The sequence below is a fragment of the Vollenhovia emeryi genome, unplaced genomic scaffold (assembly GCF_000949405.1).
Source record: "Vollenhovia emeryi isolate VEMERY1.0 unplaced genomic scaffold, V.emery_V1.0 DF939136.1, whole genome shotgun sequence".
Classification (NCBI taxonomy): domain Eukaryota; kingdom Metazoa; phylum Arthropoda; class Insecta; order Hymenoptera; family Formicidae; genus Vollenhovia; species Vollenhovia emeryi.
In genome coordinates, this window is record NW_011967230.1 from 2,074,513 (window position 1) to 2,090,413 (window position 15,901).

Below are 15,901 nucleotides of genomic sequence, written 5' to 3' on the forward strand. Positions count from 1 at the left end.
TGTAAAGACACAGATATACTTGACAAAATCATTAAAGTATAGTATAGAGCTTGTGAGCATACAGCATAAATATACAGTAAGACTTGAGCATTCGTATCTAAAATATTTTATAATAAAATATCTTCCTAAAAAAATTGTACGAATCTCATATCGAGAGGTATCAGAATTTAGCCGAATTAAATAAAAACGAGCTTGCATACTTCACGGCACGCGACATAAACGTATGCATCTCTATTAGATGATTACCCTTCGAATTTTGATTGCTTGCATGAAACACAACCATAAAAATCGTTTTAAAACGTATTAAAATGGCTTGCAATATAAATCTGAATTGTCATCGGCAAAGTGACATTAATTAAGTAATGTCGGCGATACGAAAGCATAACAGGATCAATCCAGGCTTTAAGTTTCCCTCTTCCTACGTTACTATTTGCCACTAGTGCGCTTAACATTCGATAAAAGATAAATCAAGAGACAATAGGATGATGATATAATTATATTATATACAAACAATAGTATCCTAACGCTTTAGGAAAGGATTAACTTTGGAGAAGGGTGGGAGGACCGTCCCGAGCACAAGAGTCCACTACAGATGAAGGCCCATAATCTGCAATTATTCTAAACTTAATCCTGCCTGCACTTCTCTTCGTAATTATAGTTCTACGAATTACAATACCATATACGCTACCATCTCCATTAAATATATATATATATATGTATTTATATATATATATTTTTTCAATTAGTATATTGTTTTCTATTTACAAAATATGTATATGTAGAATACACACTGTCTCATATCCTAACTACAATATACGTGCCGTGGCGCGAGACTTCAACCTGCCGAGGTGCGCTTTTTTTTATAAACATATCACTAATTACATAATCTATTTTACAGCCAAATTCAACAATCTTTGCTAAAATTCGATGCGATAATTCTGAGAGCATTAACAACGTAAAAAGGAGGGAGAACGTTGGATCAGTAAAAGAGAATATTAAAAACAGATGCAATACACCGTATCTTTTCTCTTGTACAATAAAGAATAAACTTATTAAAATACACGATATAACAACACTGATCCTATTCAACATACTGTACAAATTCATTGTGTACAACATATACGTTTAGGCTTTGATAAAAGGATACCGCGATTTTACTTTTAATGCGTTGCTGCTGTTAATGACATACGGCAATTGCCGACAATTAAAAATTGATGTCGAACATTTGAACGATTAGATTTTGTTGTTTGCCTCTTCATCTATGGTAGTACATATTTAAGTACTTAATAAATGATACAATAAAGGTAATAATAAAATGTGTATTTGTCACGGTCAAAAAAAAAGGAAAAAAATTAAGACCTACATAAAAACGCTTACATCTAAGGCCAGGAAAAGAAAAAGTATATAAAATAAACGAAAAAGTTAAATGAAAAAAGATAGACCGTTTTTAAAACACGTATAAAATATAGATTAATGCATTGAATCTTAGCAAAGCTCTAAAAACAGTAGAATAAGTACTTTCAATAATGTCAGAGAAACATATTACATATTAGCTATATATCAAGAGAGTAATCTAACAATTATTCTTCCACTAGTATGGGAATTATAGCGCATGCATATTCCCTTCACTTTGTCGCCGCACAATGGCACGATTTTTACTTGTGGTATCGCAATGTATAAATCAAGAATACCGGTGCACTTACAAATTCTTCAGATTCAAAGAATTGTAGACATTTCAACTGTTGAGATATTCTTTGCCTCAAGATTATTCCATAATATTTACATGAAATAAACATTTCTGACGAATGTACATAATTTTTGTGCAGTTTATCGCAATTTTCATTCAATAGTTTTCTCGATCTATGATATATGATATACATATATATATATAAAGTATAACTAAAGTATATATTTATATATATATATTTATATATAAACTCTGATTTCATTTCATAATGTGTTCTGTTAATTCTATGTTCCATATTGTTTCCAATTACGATTTTCTCTCTCTCTCTCTCTCTCTCCCTTTTCTGCCTGTCCCTCTTTTTCTCTATGAATTTTATTTCATATTTTCAACAACATTTAACAACGGCTTAGGCCTTTCATGAATCACGCAGGACGTGTTGATGTACAAATATCAATTACGCAATTAAGAATACGCAGCAAAATGCGAATTACAATTTTAAAATGTAATAAAATAATATTATATTTGATAATTATTTTCCTTTTCGATCATCTTTGGATCTAAAGTAGTGTAATATTGTCTTTCTTGTTTCAAAGAAGAAAGTTTATCTTGAGTTAAGTTTTATCATGCTTACATTTTCCGTCATGTCATGTTACTATGTAGTATAGTACAATTAGACTCGTAATCAGACTTGCGTGGGAAAACATAAATTGTCGCGAAGTGTATCGCGGCCTAACTATTGAATACTCGCAGTCTTCAACATTTCTTTATTGTTCAACGACGATCGAACACAAAGATCCGAACACACACTCTAAGAGAGCAGCTGATATCTCCAAACAGTTAATAGCTCAATATTATGTACAAAGTCATCATTGACATTTATATATCGACACGTCTCAATATGCCCCACTAAAGTTGTCATCCGCACCAGACTTTATCGTAATTTAAAATTGCACTAAAGCCTTTCGCAGTACTTAATAAATTCCAAGGAGAGTGTGCACTAACGACTTTCCTAGTAAACACTTTGCTCTTCAAAGGATAATGATGTATTCATGTTGCGGATTAAGGGGATGCATAGTATCACAGTTGGCACGTGGGTGCTAGCTACCACTACTGCTTACAGGCAGTGAATGTGGAGCTCCCATCGATGTTGAAGGAGCACTTGAACCTAAAGAAATATTTAAAAGTCATTTCAATACAGATCAATTTATGATAAATGAGAAATAATGAAATCTTCTGCACTTATACTTACCAGTTACAACAGGAGACGATTCGGAGATCGGCAATGGACTAACGAGGTTGTTAGCACTCGGCGTCGAATTGGCTTTCAATTTTTGCCTCACCTCTCGTATCTTCAGTTGCAAGCTAGTCTTGGTAGGAAATATATCCACATGCTTAAGTTGAAACGTGGTAGTCGCTTGCGCAGATGGGAAGTAGCCGTGCTCCTGAAACAACTGCATGACCAACAGTCTCCGTTGCTCCAGTATCTTCCTGTGACCACGCTCATTGTCACCTCTACCGATTCCCAGCACGGCGTTTCCAGCACTGCTCCCAGGGGTTTTCGGCGTACGCGGAGAGCTAGCATCGACATCCATCAGATCGTTATTGGCTCTATAAGCATCGACGTTGAAATCCGGGCCGAAGAACGTGGTGCCTGTCAGCTTAACACTCGACGTAGACTTTGGAGTGGCTGCTATCGATGTATCCGAGTCGATCTCATCCTCATTCACTATTACAAAAATATGTATAATATCGCAAACGTAATTATACCAAACCTAGTAAAACTATGTATAGATTATTCAATATGATTTACTTGTGGGCCTATGAGGTCCTTGTGCGGATTTCTTTCGATAACTTGGCATCTGCATAGGTGTTTGTGGATGTAATATAGAAGCCGCACTACTATGGCTAGATGATCCAGGGGTGTTTATACTGATCGCACTCGGGCTTTGTATATCCTCCGGTTTGAATTCCGGCAAGGACGAGAATTTTTCTTGAAAGTTTACTTGTTCGAGAACTCTAGAATTATTCGACCAGTGCGTTCTCAATACATTATCAAATTTAATTTGGCATATTTACAGAATCTCATTAGCACAATTATAAAATACGATAAAAGGATTAAAAATATATTGATAGTACCTGTCCATACCATCCTCCACGTTTTTCTTGAAGAAGGAGCCCTTCTTAGTAGAGGGAGAGGGAGAAGTATGAGATTCTGTCAAATTTTGTTGTTGCGTTTGTTCTGCCATTTGAGATATATTTATGTGTGGTCGATTATCACAATGTTGAGGTGTCGGCCCATGGTCTCCTGCAGTTGATGCGGGAGGCATTGCTGTTAGATAGAAGGAATGAAAGAGGAGCCGTGAAGAAAGGAAACAGAAAGGTAAAACGGCTTAGAATTAAATTCATAGAAATACGTGAAAACTATGTCTTTAACTATAAATGTTCTATTTAAAGTAGACTTTTCCACAGTGAAAATGTCCGAGCACCGACAGCATTCGTACAATTAAAGATACGAAGCTTTTACAACTTGCAAGAAGATAGCTAGGAAAATCATGTTTTTTAGATGATTTCTTAAATAAATTTGGTTACTAATTGTCTCGATGAAATTTTAATTAAAATTTTAATTGTACAGAGAGATTCACGTTAAAAATTTCGGAAATTGCAATAAATAATAATCTCTCTTCACATTTTCATTAAAGAAACGCTAATTTTAGATTCCGCACTTTTTAGATGTATTCAATGTATCATAGTAATATATCTCTCTTGCGTAAATGTCGAAATAACAAATTGTAATTATGTACCCATTGATTGTCTCCTTTGCAATGGTGCTCGACCAAGCTGTGCCGGAGTTGGAGCAAGCATGAACGGACCCTTATTTGGCCCCATGTCATTGCTTTGGCCGTCATCGAATGTGTATGACTTATTCGACGGCAGATCACCGTTTCCATGATTATTTTGAGGTGTGTGTGGCGTGTGAGGCGTCGATGGTTGCTTATGTATCTCATTTGGTGCGGGAAGAGCGATATTCACAGTACCCTTTCTATCTTCAGTCTTAATATTACTGACTGTAACAGAAAGAAAAGACAAAGGATAAACATAAGAACGTTACGCATATTGCAATGTGTAAAGGCAATTGAATTCGCAGAAAGATTACCATAAAACTGAGTGTGATTTGTAGCCAATTGATTGTCACTGTTCTCGGATTCCGCGAGGCGAGCAATGGAATGACCGATTCCTCGGTAAGTCGACGTAGTGGAGATTGTCGATAACGCTGTCGAGTAAGGTTTGCTCACAATCACGCTTTGGATTTCCATCTTATTATTCGAAACCAAACTCTGCACGGATATCGAATTGTTGCGGCTACCGGCGTCTGTATGCGGATCGCAAATATGTTAATTACGTTACGTTACGATATACAATTGAGAAGAGTGGAGCGATCATGCAAGAACAGAACAATATCTGTAGACTCACCAGTGATGGGTATCTGGAAACCACCGTACATCCTGGCGTGTGGCGGCGTCGGGTTAAGGTACTGCGATCCCTGCTGCGGTTTGGAAACAGCCACCAAATCGTTATCGAGCAATGTTAGAGTGAGCGGTGGTTGATAAGGGACAGTTGAAGTAAGGGGGCGAAGAGTAGTGCCTAAAGACTGCAACGGCTGCTGTTGTTTCAACAGCGCCATCATAGGTTTCGATCCAATCTGTTAGTATCGTTAAACCTGTTACTTAATCTTCGTCTAGAAATCTCATTCAAAAACTATCGGCTTCTGCCGTGTGCACTACTTTCTTAAGCGGACGACCGTGATGAGATAACTGCGATACTGTCACGGGGAAAATGTGTGGCTTGTCGGCACGATGAACGATAGCTACTCTCAATGACCCGGACATATATATGTGTGTGCGTGTGTGTGCGTGTGATATTTGCGGTGAGTGTCTGTCTTAGACGAGTCGCAAAAAAACGTATGTTAAAGCGTCTAAACCCCGTCTAAATACTTACAGTGTGTAATACCGGAGCTGCTGTAAACTTAGACATGTTCCGTCCGTTTTCAGTGTGGATGCTCACGAGATTGTTAACGCTGTACTGCGTGCTGTACTGCTGCTCGCTCTTCACCGGTTCTGGCTTAATAACTTTCGGCGATATCGGCATAGTTATGAAAGCGCCGCCGGTAGGCTGGAACCCTGACACTCCTGTTGGATTGACAGGACTGTGATAAGGATACGTACTCGACAAAACTGATACGGTACTGCCTTTATCCATGGAAGTATGGTGATATTTTGTTGTAGATTCTATACCTGTTGAGGGTATCCGTGCTAAATAAACATCAAGATTCGTATTGTTAAAACATTTATGTAACGCATGGCGCAAACGTTACATCCGTTTGTGTCTGAGAACAAGTACCTTTTATTGGTTTAGGCCTGCACGTTATTTCCTGTTTAACATTGATCACCTCCCTCTTTTGACCGCTCATCGCCGAGAACTGCGATTGATTGTAACATTTCTTTTCCGCGTCCTCATCTTGCGCATCGTTATCACTGTCCGTCAGTTTATCCTTGCACTTCAAATCTATTTCCGGCTGAGGATCCTCGCAGATAACCATTTGATCGTCATCTGATCCATTCGCGTCGTCGTCCTGCTTGATGTCCTCCACATTTTCAATTTGCAAAGGAATCTCCGAGATCCGATGTTGCGTATGCGACTGGTTCATAATCTGTCGATAATTTTGTCAATAGACCAAAAATCTCTTTTCTTAACGAACGTTTCACGGTAAGCAGAGAGAGGTCTTTTTTTAAAACGTACTACTTATTTTACGATACCGCTTGGAACTTACACTTGTGTTGTCGCAAAATTTCTTACCTCAATATTAGTGGAAGATTCATTGTATGTGGTGTTAATCGGAGTGGATACTTCATCGGCAGACGTAACCGTTAATGGGTCCTCCGACGAAGAACCTTGCAGAGGATCCGTTTCTTCTCCCGTACTGTTCAACTTTGCTCTTCCAGTTTCGCTTCCCTTAAAGCTGGTCGTCGACGACTTCCGTCTGTCCTTACTGCACCACTTCCAGTCCGGATGCGCTTTAAAATGCGCCTCTTTCACTTCTGAAGCGAGCTCGTGATACTTTTGTTTCTCCTCTGGTCCCAAAGCGTACCACCATTCTCCCAGTATTTTAGATACGGTACGATTATCTTGATTCGGATGACGCTGATGCACCACGGCGCGGTGCCGTTTTGAAAAAATCATAAATGCGTTCATGGGTCGACGTATTCTGTCTTTAGCCTGCAGGTAATTAATGAAAATGTGTACACGATAAAGATATTGTTAAATACATTCTTATTATATTAATATCATTAAATGCAACTTGATCATTATTAATATCACTATTATCAGATATATTTTTTATATCAACATTATGCATTAGGTATAATTCGATTCGTTTCATTGTAAATACTCAATGCCAATAGTTAAAAACACCTGGTAATAAGTTCATCGAGCTTACTTTCAGTGGAGTCTGTGGCTGCAAAGAACTGAGCGACTGACTGCGTCTTTTATTAGCGTTAGCTTCCACTTCTGCGGGTGGGGTCGGTTCTGCTTCGAAAACGTCATCATCCTCCTCTTCGGCAGGTGTTATGGGATCTGAACCAGTACCAGGGCCATCTTCAGCGGGTGTGCTCATACTTATTGGAATTGGAGGTGCACTCAGGGGTGGACTCAGAGCAGAAGGAGGAGGGCTCACCTCTGATTGTTCCATACCTGTCGGCTGCCAGGAAAAAGCTGCAATGAAGTTAGTGGGTTAGTTGCAATGAGTGTGGTTAGTAATGATGTGGGAATAGCAGCCGATAAAGTTATGCTATGGACTTTGTATAAACGTTTTCGCTGCTATATATCCAAGAGAAACGATGGATTAGTGGATTAATAAAAAGAATTTAAGTAAAGCTAGTATTGAACTGACCAAGTATCAGTGGTAACGAGAAGCTAACGTTACTATTTTTAAAATTGTTTATTTACTAGACAGCATAGAACATAGCAACTGTAATGCAAATTTGTCTAATAAATAGTCGTGAGTCAAGGGTAAAGTAAAGATTGGTTTGTCCGTAAAGTTTGTATTGTATCAATAGACATTATTGAAATGTATCGTACAGTACAACTTGCTGAAATACGACATTGTTCAACAGGAGACAGTAAAACTATGTAAAGCAAATCGATTGTATTTAATAACAATATTATTTATATATAAAAGTCTTTGTATTTAAAAAAAATCTATATAAACTTTTCGAACAACCCAACGCTAGTGAATCCAAAGCCTGCCCCAGCATTAAAGTTCTTGTAGATAAATGCTTATTTGTATATGTTAAATAAAGTGAGAAGTTAAGAGATGAGGATAAAGGTTGTTAATTAATTGCGTCTGCTGCAAGATTGGCAATGGTACATGGAAAAAAATTGCAAAATTAAAAATATTTTATGTTAAACGGAAATATCTGCAACAAGTGTGAATAACATATATGTAGCAGAATAGTAGTACAATTTTCTCAGTTTAGAAGAATGAGATTTTTCCTAATATTGACACGATAATGCAAGGAACGTTATTGCACTAGAGCGTGCAAAATAAATGCATGAAGACCTGAAGAAATGAAAGAAACAAAGAGAAAACTGCGACAATGTAAACATTAAAAATATAATTAAGCATCTGTGCTTACGGTACTTGATATAACAAACAAATGTTCTTGAATTATGTACCATTGACAAACTGCAACCTACAGCAATTCCATAGGCTTGATACATTTCAGTTGGCAGTCAGAACTCAAACCTTTTTTCCAGTTGCGTACTACATTGTTCAGTACTGGTGGGGGATGGGGCTGGTATGCAGGAGAAACTTCGTGGCTGCCATCTGTGAAAGCCTTACCGTTTAGTCAAATTTGCTTCTATCATCAATTCGACATATTGTGACATTGAGATCGTCGTTGCAAACAATTAGCGAGATAGCAAAATGGGACAAAAGGAAAATAATGTAGCGTTCAAACTTTTAAACTTAAACGCTTGAACAAAAAACAATTTACAAAAATTAATTATTAAAAACATGAGGAAGGATCTCTACTGGGGGATATAAAATATATAAGGACTATTTACGTCATGTAATAATGTATTAGTATTGCAATATAAAACTTACAGAGAATACCGTTGTTTTTGGCAGTCTCTTCTCTGGGAGGGTGAGATTTTGGAATTTGCACCAAATGTCCTGGCTGAACAATTACGTGCTGGAAGACGCTTGTCGGAGTAGACGGGTTGGTTGCCTCTGTGGTGGATGTCATCACAGCACTCGTAGGTGGTGGCTGATTCCTCTGCATGTCCATATGCACGGTCGTATGTGTGTTCACTTTACTCACCTGATGGCAAGTAAGATGTGATCAACTTAGCTATGCGTATGTCAGTGTTACGCTATTGTTAATATATCTAACTATAAATTGCTAATTTAGCAACTAATTATGTGCCGTGTCACACTTACAGGTTGCAAAACAGACAGTTTGTCAAGGTGGACGGATGAGACCGCGGGTGACTGAGGTGGTTGTTGACACTGAACTTGGTGTAACGTGGACACCGGCAATTGGCCCGGATGATTGAGCAGATCCTGCCGATATTTGTCGTCCTGATTGCTTATGTGCGCGCCCGCTGGCGCCGACATGTCCATGCTGTTCTTTATCACGACATACTTTTTTTCGTGCTGCATCACGTAGATCGGTTGACTTTGAGACTGCGGCGACTGCGCGTAGTCGACCGGCTGCTCCAACGATTTGTGTACGAGCGTGAGGTTCTGCGGCACCGGGATAGCCGGTAGAGGCATGTGGGGCGAGTGCGGCGGTTTAATCAGCTGTGAATTTTGTTCGGGCAGCTCGGTCTGATTGGGAAAGTCATTGCTGGACGTTAGCGCATGTTGCAGAATTATGTTTTGCTGTTGCTGAGCGATCGACGTCACAACCGAGGGGTGCCTCGTCGGTGGCGGACTCTGCTCCGACCACGACAAAGTCGGATTCTGTCCGGGTTGCATGCTACGGCTCACCGGGGAGATTCTTATCACGCTCGTCCCTAGACTAGTGGGGATAGCACCGGTCATCGGGATCGGTCGATTTCTATCTACTCGATTCGGCTCGGGCTTTATCACTTGTTGCGGATACTGAACCAAAAAGTTCGATTGCGTAGGTGAATGCTTCCATTTCGCCCCAGGCGAAATCAGCGGAGTCGCGTGTGCGGGAGTCGAGATAGGCATAAATACATTATTCTGATTGAGCCCCAACGGCGGCACCGGTGACTGATTTATACACGGAGATATAGAAGACTGACCCGTCGGCGACGAGAAGGCTGGCGTAACCGATCTAGAGCTTCCCAAGGACACTGCAATAACGGAGCGTTTAATCCATAAAAGGTTCGTACCGTACAAAAACATTATTAGAATATCAAAACATAAATTCTGTGTACACAGATTATCGACGGCTAGATGTAGTAAAGTATATGATCAACTTTTTTATTCAAGACGACCTATAAGAAAGTTTTAATCGTTTTTCTGAACGGTAAAGAAAAAAATTCTTGTTCTTTTCATTGAATATATAGAAGATATACCAAGCATATTAGCAGCTTCAGTTTCGTCTTGATCAAATCTACCTGCCATTCGTCTATCAACGTAATTTGGCGAGGTATCGGAATCTCTTGATGTTTCTTCGCCATCCATTTTACCACTGTAAACAAAAAGAAAATAACCATATTAAAGATCATTTACGTCGCATGCACCAAGCGTCCAGAGACCAGATAGTTTAATAGTAGAGCAATCGTTTGTCAAATGAAAAAGCTAATTTTTACTCCTAGTCCTGCCAGCTCGCATATAATATAGGAAGACTTTTAAGAGAAGAAATATTATGAATATCGTAATACAGAAATAAAAGTCAAAATAGATCCCAAAATAACTGAATAAATAATTCTAACATTATGTCCTCCAAGGAGTAGAAATCCAAATAAGAATAAACAATCAACAAAAGTCAAACGAATTCGTACCCAGGAAATGTGTTCGTTGGACCCCTAAGACCAGAGCCTTTTAAGCTAAGATGACGAGAACAGTATCCCCTTCGCTGACTTTCCTTGTTGCAGTCCTTCTTACTACAAAGACGACGCCACTGCTTTCCATTGTATTTTTTTCTTATTCCACTTGGTGTAACCACTATGTCACCCTTTTTATACCTATGTGGCGTTGCCGCCTGAGATCTGTTTAACAAAAAGAACAGACTCATGTACAATTATTAATGAAGAGTCTCGCTGTTATATGCATTAATCGGCTTATCTTATGGAATGGCTACTATATTTGATAAAATTAATACCGGGGTGTGGCTGCCTGAGAACGAGGCGTTATACTACGTTGTTCAACTAGGCTACTGGTACTTCCTCGGCTCTGCATGCTGCTTCTTTTGCTGCTCCCTGACAATTTTGCATCTGTCAGTTGAATATACCTGAATTACTATACTATTGTTTTGACTAAATTGCTCTCATTAAAAGCCTTAGCTCTTCTTACAATATAGGGAGTACGTTTTCAAAGAAATATCAAATAACATTTTAATAATCTACTTATTGAAATAATAAATAACGTCCGGTCTGCGTTCGCGTACGCACGCACGCATGTAGCAAACATGGGCGGTATATATTTTCAATAATATCCTACACGACAGTGAAAACTTTATGCTATATCCAACCTGCGTCCGAGGGAAACGTAATATCTTCTCTGCCTAAGTCATCATCGCTTTCTAAATCGTCGTACGGCCGACTGCCATTACTTAACGCCGTGGCAGAATGCGCAGGAGTGCCTAAAGCCATGAGAGGACTGGTACCGGTCGTTCTATAATAACTCGTGTCATTATGACTTGATATATGCGACGTGTGATGAGAAGTATGATGGATCTGCAAAATTGGCACTGCTGTCGGAGCTTCCGGGGTATTGCGATACCCGTGTTCTGGTAAATTTTAAAAAAGACAAACGTTACCACACTACAGCTAACGTCTCGAGAAACGATTGGGCTTATTGATTACGGAAATAATTGTGATGCGTTACCAATATTCTCGACTCGCGTAGGATCGCATTCCTCCAGCCCCTCTTCCAACTCTTCCGCCCATGGAGGCTGCACTAGTCGCAGGTCCGCGCGCTTCACAACGTAACTGTCACTCTGATCGTCCTCTCGCGGTATTTTCACAATAAAACGATGAGGCTTCGTTAATATCTTGCACACTGTCCCCCTTACGAACACTTTTGTCGCGTCCACGTGACTGTTCGCGGTCGGACACCTGATGCAAACCTTTGTCTCCAAAGTCACCTGTCCCAGAGACGGGCTCGCATCCCCTATCACATCGTACCGTCTCGCACCCAGAACCTCACTATAACGTGCTAGCTTCCTCTCGCCGTCGAACTCAATCATTAAAATCTCACCCTGAACAACGTTACGTATAACACCCGGGAAATAATATGAATCCCTTAAAGCTAACACTCTATGGTCGCGCCACTCACTGAGATCAATAGCAAGCCGAGGACGAGAACGTTGAGGTTCGTCGCGGATAGAGTAATCTACCGCTATACTCTGAGGAGGTAACACTACTACCGAATGAGCTGACGGTACCTGAAACATAAGAAAAAAAGTTCATATGTAATATACATATACACTTTCGAACAAAAGTGGTTAAGAATTACAGTTAAAAGTTAAGAGAAATTTATTACAAATGACGTAAATGTTCTGTTATATATTAATTTGTCACATAGATATTTTTATGTAAAGGTACAAGAGCTATTTTTTATGATGTAGAATTAGATTTCTTCCTATAAGAAGTATCAATGTTCTTAATTTTGTACGTAAGACTCGCACGTAGAAATATATGTCAAGATTATAATTTGTCATCCGATATTTTGTTCAGATCGCTACACATATAAATATTTCCATGTATCTATTTATGGTTTTTTCATATAGCGATCACGTGTCAGTCAAGATTACCTAACGAGTAACACAAAAATGTCGGCTACAACCATAATCATTTATCAACGTACTTGGTAACCATCGGACTCTTGCTGTTGCGGCGACTGCCGACTGGTGGTAGTTGGTAAACTGGGTTGTTGTCCTAAAACCGGCTGGCCACTAAGCGGCATAGCCGGCGTGCGTGGACCAACATGGATCATATTGTTGATGTGGCTGGTGACGTTGCTGATCTTGTCCATCTCCTCGAGCTCGGATGGATCGAATTTACGTTTCTTTGGAAGCTTTTTAGCGCTAATAGTGGGATCCGACAGGTCTCGTTGCGGCGGTGCAGGAGGCGGGGGTGGTTGTTCCGGAATAGGTTTCTCCTCAATCGAAGTACCACCCCCGCCTGCCCCATATTGCCCGCCGCCGAGGCCGTCCCGCTTCTCGTGCATCTCAGGGTGAGCAGTCAGCATCTTGGCCACCTCACGCTGCTCTAAAGATTTGTACATTAACTGTCGTTAGTATCGTTCATCATCGAGAGATAAGTTATTAGCTAAATGAAATATCTTTCTCGGCAAATGTGGATTCAAATATGCCAATCGTGGTATAACTGAACATTTTAGAAAAACAAAAAACTACTCCGCGTAACAAATTCAAAATTCTCTTTAAATTCCAGAATTGTGAAACGAATTCTTTTCCCGCGTCTGTTTTAAGGACATTTTTAAGAATTCGCTTTTGTGTTACCATAAACAATTCGGGCTAGAAAGAAATTCTTTTGGAATTTATTTTGAATAGATTACGCTAATCCGTGAGGAATTTTAAAAAAGTGAATCCATTTTGAATTTGTAACCACGAATTTGTGTTATTTGGATAGTAGAAAAAGAATGTTTATTATATAAACGAACCGGAATATAAAATAAAATGGTATTATTTTATATTCTTTCTTTCTTGTATCCATGGCTTGCTTTTCTAGACGAAATAATATGTTTGATGTGTAATATTGATGGTAATTGATGTGTAATAACAGAGAGAAACCTGAGAGCGGCCACGCCGGCGTTTTACCCGATACCATTTCCGGAGACTGTTTTGTGCGGCCTTACACGCCCATTTTTACTTTTGGGACTATTTCATTGCGCATTTTCTGACTCCGCCGATAAAATTTCCAATCGGCGCATGTCTGTGCCATGCATTCTGACATCTAATTTATAAAATTTACATTGACTACATGAAAAAAAGTTGATGTAAACATCATCGGCAGTGTCAGAAGATGCATACCAAAATAGTTCCAAAAGTAAAAATGGGCGTAAGGGCGCGCAAAACGGTCTCAAGTAAAACGCCGCGGCGTGGCCGCTCTCAGGTTTCTCTCTGGTAATAATATTGATGGTAATTGCGAACGTTCAAGTTAGTCGAAGTTATCGATTACTTAACGAAAATCGAGTTTCACAAGAATAAATCAAATTCGACCTCGACTTGAATTTCACAAGTGCTCTCCGTGCCCTTACACTGAAAACCTATTTCCATATCCTGTGTTTTAATTACAATCAGATTACAAATACTTGGCACTCGTTTCATTTAACCTTAGAATTATATACGCGGGTTTGTGAGATCCGTTGAAAATTCCAAGTCGCCGACATTCTTGTGAACATATAGTATATTATTTAACCCTTTAACCACAGAAGACGTATGTGAACTAGCAATCACCGATGCCTTCCCATACGATATATTAACTCATTTATACATTTTGCATATACATACGTGGAAAATGTGTATGTGTTCTACCTGTCCCGAAATTCATAGTGTACACTAGCAATCACTGATGCCTTCCCACATGAATTTAGGCACAGGTAGAGCACATATACATTTTCCACGTATGTATATGCAAAATGTATAAATGCGGTAATATGTGCCTAAATTTATATAGGAAGGCATCAGTGATTGCTAGTGTGCACTATGAATTTAGGCACAGGTGGAGCACATACACATTTTCCACGTGTGTATATGCAAAATGTATAAATGAGTTAATATGTGCCTAAATTTATATGCAAAGGCATCAGCGATTCCTAGGCCGGTATTCATAGTCAGATCTTATATTCAAGACTGTCTTGAATTTATCTAAAGATGCTATATGGAACATTTTTATTGGCTACGGAGTATCTAAAAATGACCTTACGACGGTCTTGAATATAAGATTTGACTGTGTACGTACATACGCCCTGGAAAAGTAACCTCGTTTACGAAAGGCAGTTAAAAAATTGGTGCTTTGTAATATAACCAGTCTATATTTGAACTTTAAAATGTGTTCCACTTGTGTCAGTGTTGTGCATAGATAATTTTAAAATTAGCTAGATAAAGAAGATTTCGTCTTAAATATATCTAGATAAAAGATTATACGGTGATTCATCTAGATAATTTTCAGATAATATTTTTAAGACCTCATGTAAACACAGTAGAAAAAAAGTTATAAAAAAGCTTGTGCGCCATCTACGTTTACGTTTGCGTCTTTGTCGTAAGCTATTACGTTGCTTTGTGCTCTGACCCTAAAATGTTCATTCGCCGCCGTCCGTCACACCGTTGGCGACTTGGGTTAAGTTATATGACACACACATAAATGCATGGTCTACAACGCCAGTCATATTTAAATAGTGCAACTGTTAAGTATTTTTATGTGGACCTAAACCAAATTATCTGTACGTTGTCTTAGATAATTTAGTAACGATAACACTTTCTTTCATCTAAGATGCAGATATAGATAATACTGATTTTTATTATCTATATAAAGATAAGATAACGCTAAAATTTTAACTAGATAACCATCTATATAATTTTATTTAGACAACACCAAACACTGCCAATTGTACAATCACATTATTCTACGATAACATGACTCTTGGAAAACGATTTCTTAAAAAGCACTCATTTTCAACGAAGCTATGTGCAAGAACTCGACACAAGAGGCATCCGATCGCACCAAACTTCGAATTTACAGTCGGATTTTTGCTAGCAAGTTTGTTGGACTGATTAGTTCTTTCTTCTTTCAACTGAATTTAAGGAATGCGCGATCTGTGCATGTAAATATAGCGCGTAATCTGAGGATTAACTTATTTCTGCGTACAGTGACGGACAAACTGATTGGAACACTTTTCTTTTACCGAGTTTAGAAACGCGCATTTAGATCCAGAGTTACGTTGCGGAATCTTCTTCTCCGAGGAATATTTTACTCGACGGCCATTCCGAAACCATT

The 15,901-nt window shown here is 38.8% G+C and overlaps 1 protein-coding gene across 8 annotated transcripts in view; it reads right to left on the reverse strand.

Moving 5' to 3' along the window:
• Positions 1-478: 478 nt before the first annotated feature.
• The window catches only part of LOC105567630 (putative transcription factor capicua), a 58,874-nt gene continuing 43,451 nt past the window's right edge, over positions 479-15,901 (reverse strand). For 3 of the 8 annotated variants that reach the window (XM_012022632.1, XM_012022633.1, XM_012022631.1), the window contains exons 3-22: positions 12,750-13,153; positions 11,769-12,327; positions 11,413-11,670; positions 11,044-11,155; positions 10,724-10,930; positions 10,295-10,410; positions 9,186-10,069; positions 8,850-9,066; positions 8,490-8,570; positions 7,182-7,456; positions 6,542-6,961; positions 6,086-6,395; positions 5,684-5,997; positions 5,159-5,387; positions 4,842-5,057; positions 4,489-4,752; positions 3,824-4,016; positions 3,498-3,703; positions 2,937-3,413; positions 479-2,852 (exon numbers count right to left, since the gene is read on the reverse strand). In XM_012022632.1, coding sequence (XP_011878022.1) covers positions 2,785-2,852; positions 2,937-3,413; positions 3,498-3,703; positions 3,824-4,016; positions 4,489-4,752; positions 4,842-5,057; positions 5,159-5,387; positions 5,684-5,997; positions 6,086-6,395; positions 6,542-6,961; positions 7,182-7,456; positions 8,490-8,570; positions 8,850-9,066; positions 9,186-10,069; positions 10,295-10,410; positions 10,724-10,930; positions 11,044-11,155; positions 11,413-11,670; positions 11,769-12,327; positions 12,750-13,133 — 5,790 coding nt within the window. In that variant the 5' untranslated portion in view covers positions 13,134-13,153 and the 3' untranslated portion in view covers positions 479-2,784. The remainder of the gene's footprint in view (positions 2,853-2,936; positions 3,414-3,497; positions 3,704-3,823; positions 4,017-4,488; positions 4,753-4,841; positions 5,058-5,158; positions 5,388-5,683; positions 5,998-6,085; positions 6,396-6,541; positions 6,962-7,181; positions 7,457-8,489; positions 8,571-8,849; positions 9,067-9,185; positions 10,070-10,294; positions 10,411-10,723; positions 10,931-11,043; positions 11,156-11,412; positions 11,671-11,768; positions 12,328-12,749; positions 13,154-15,901) is intronic. The other 5 variants (XM_012022634.1, XM_012022637.1, XM_012022635.1 and 2 more) reach the window with 5 other exon arrangements.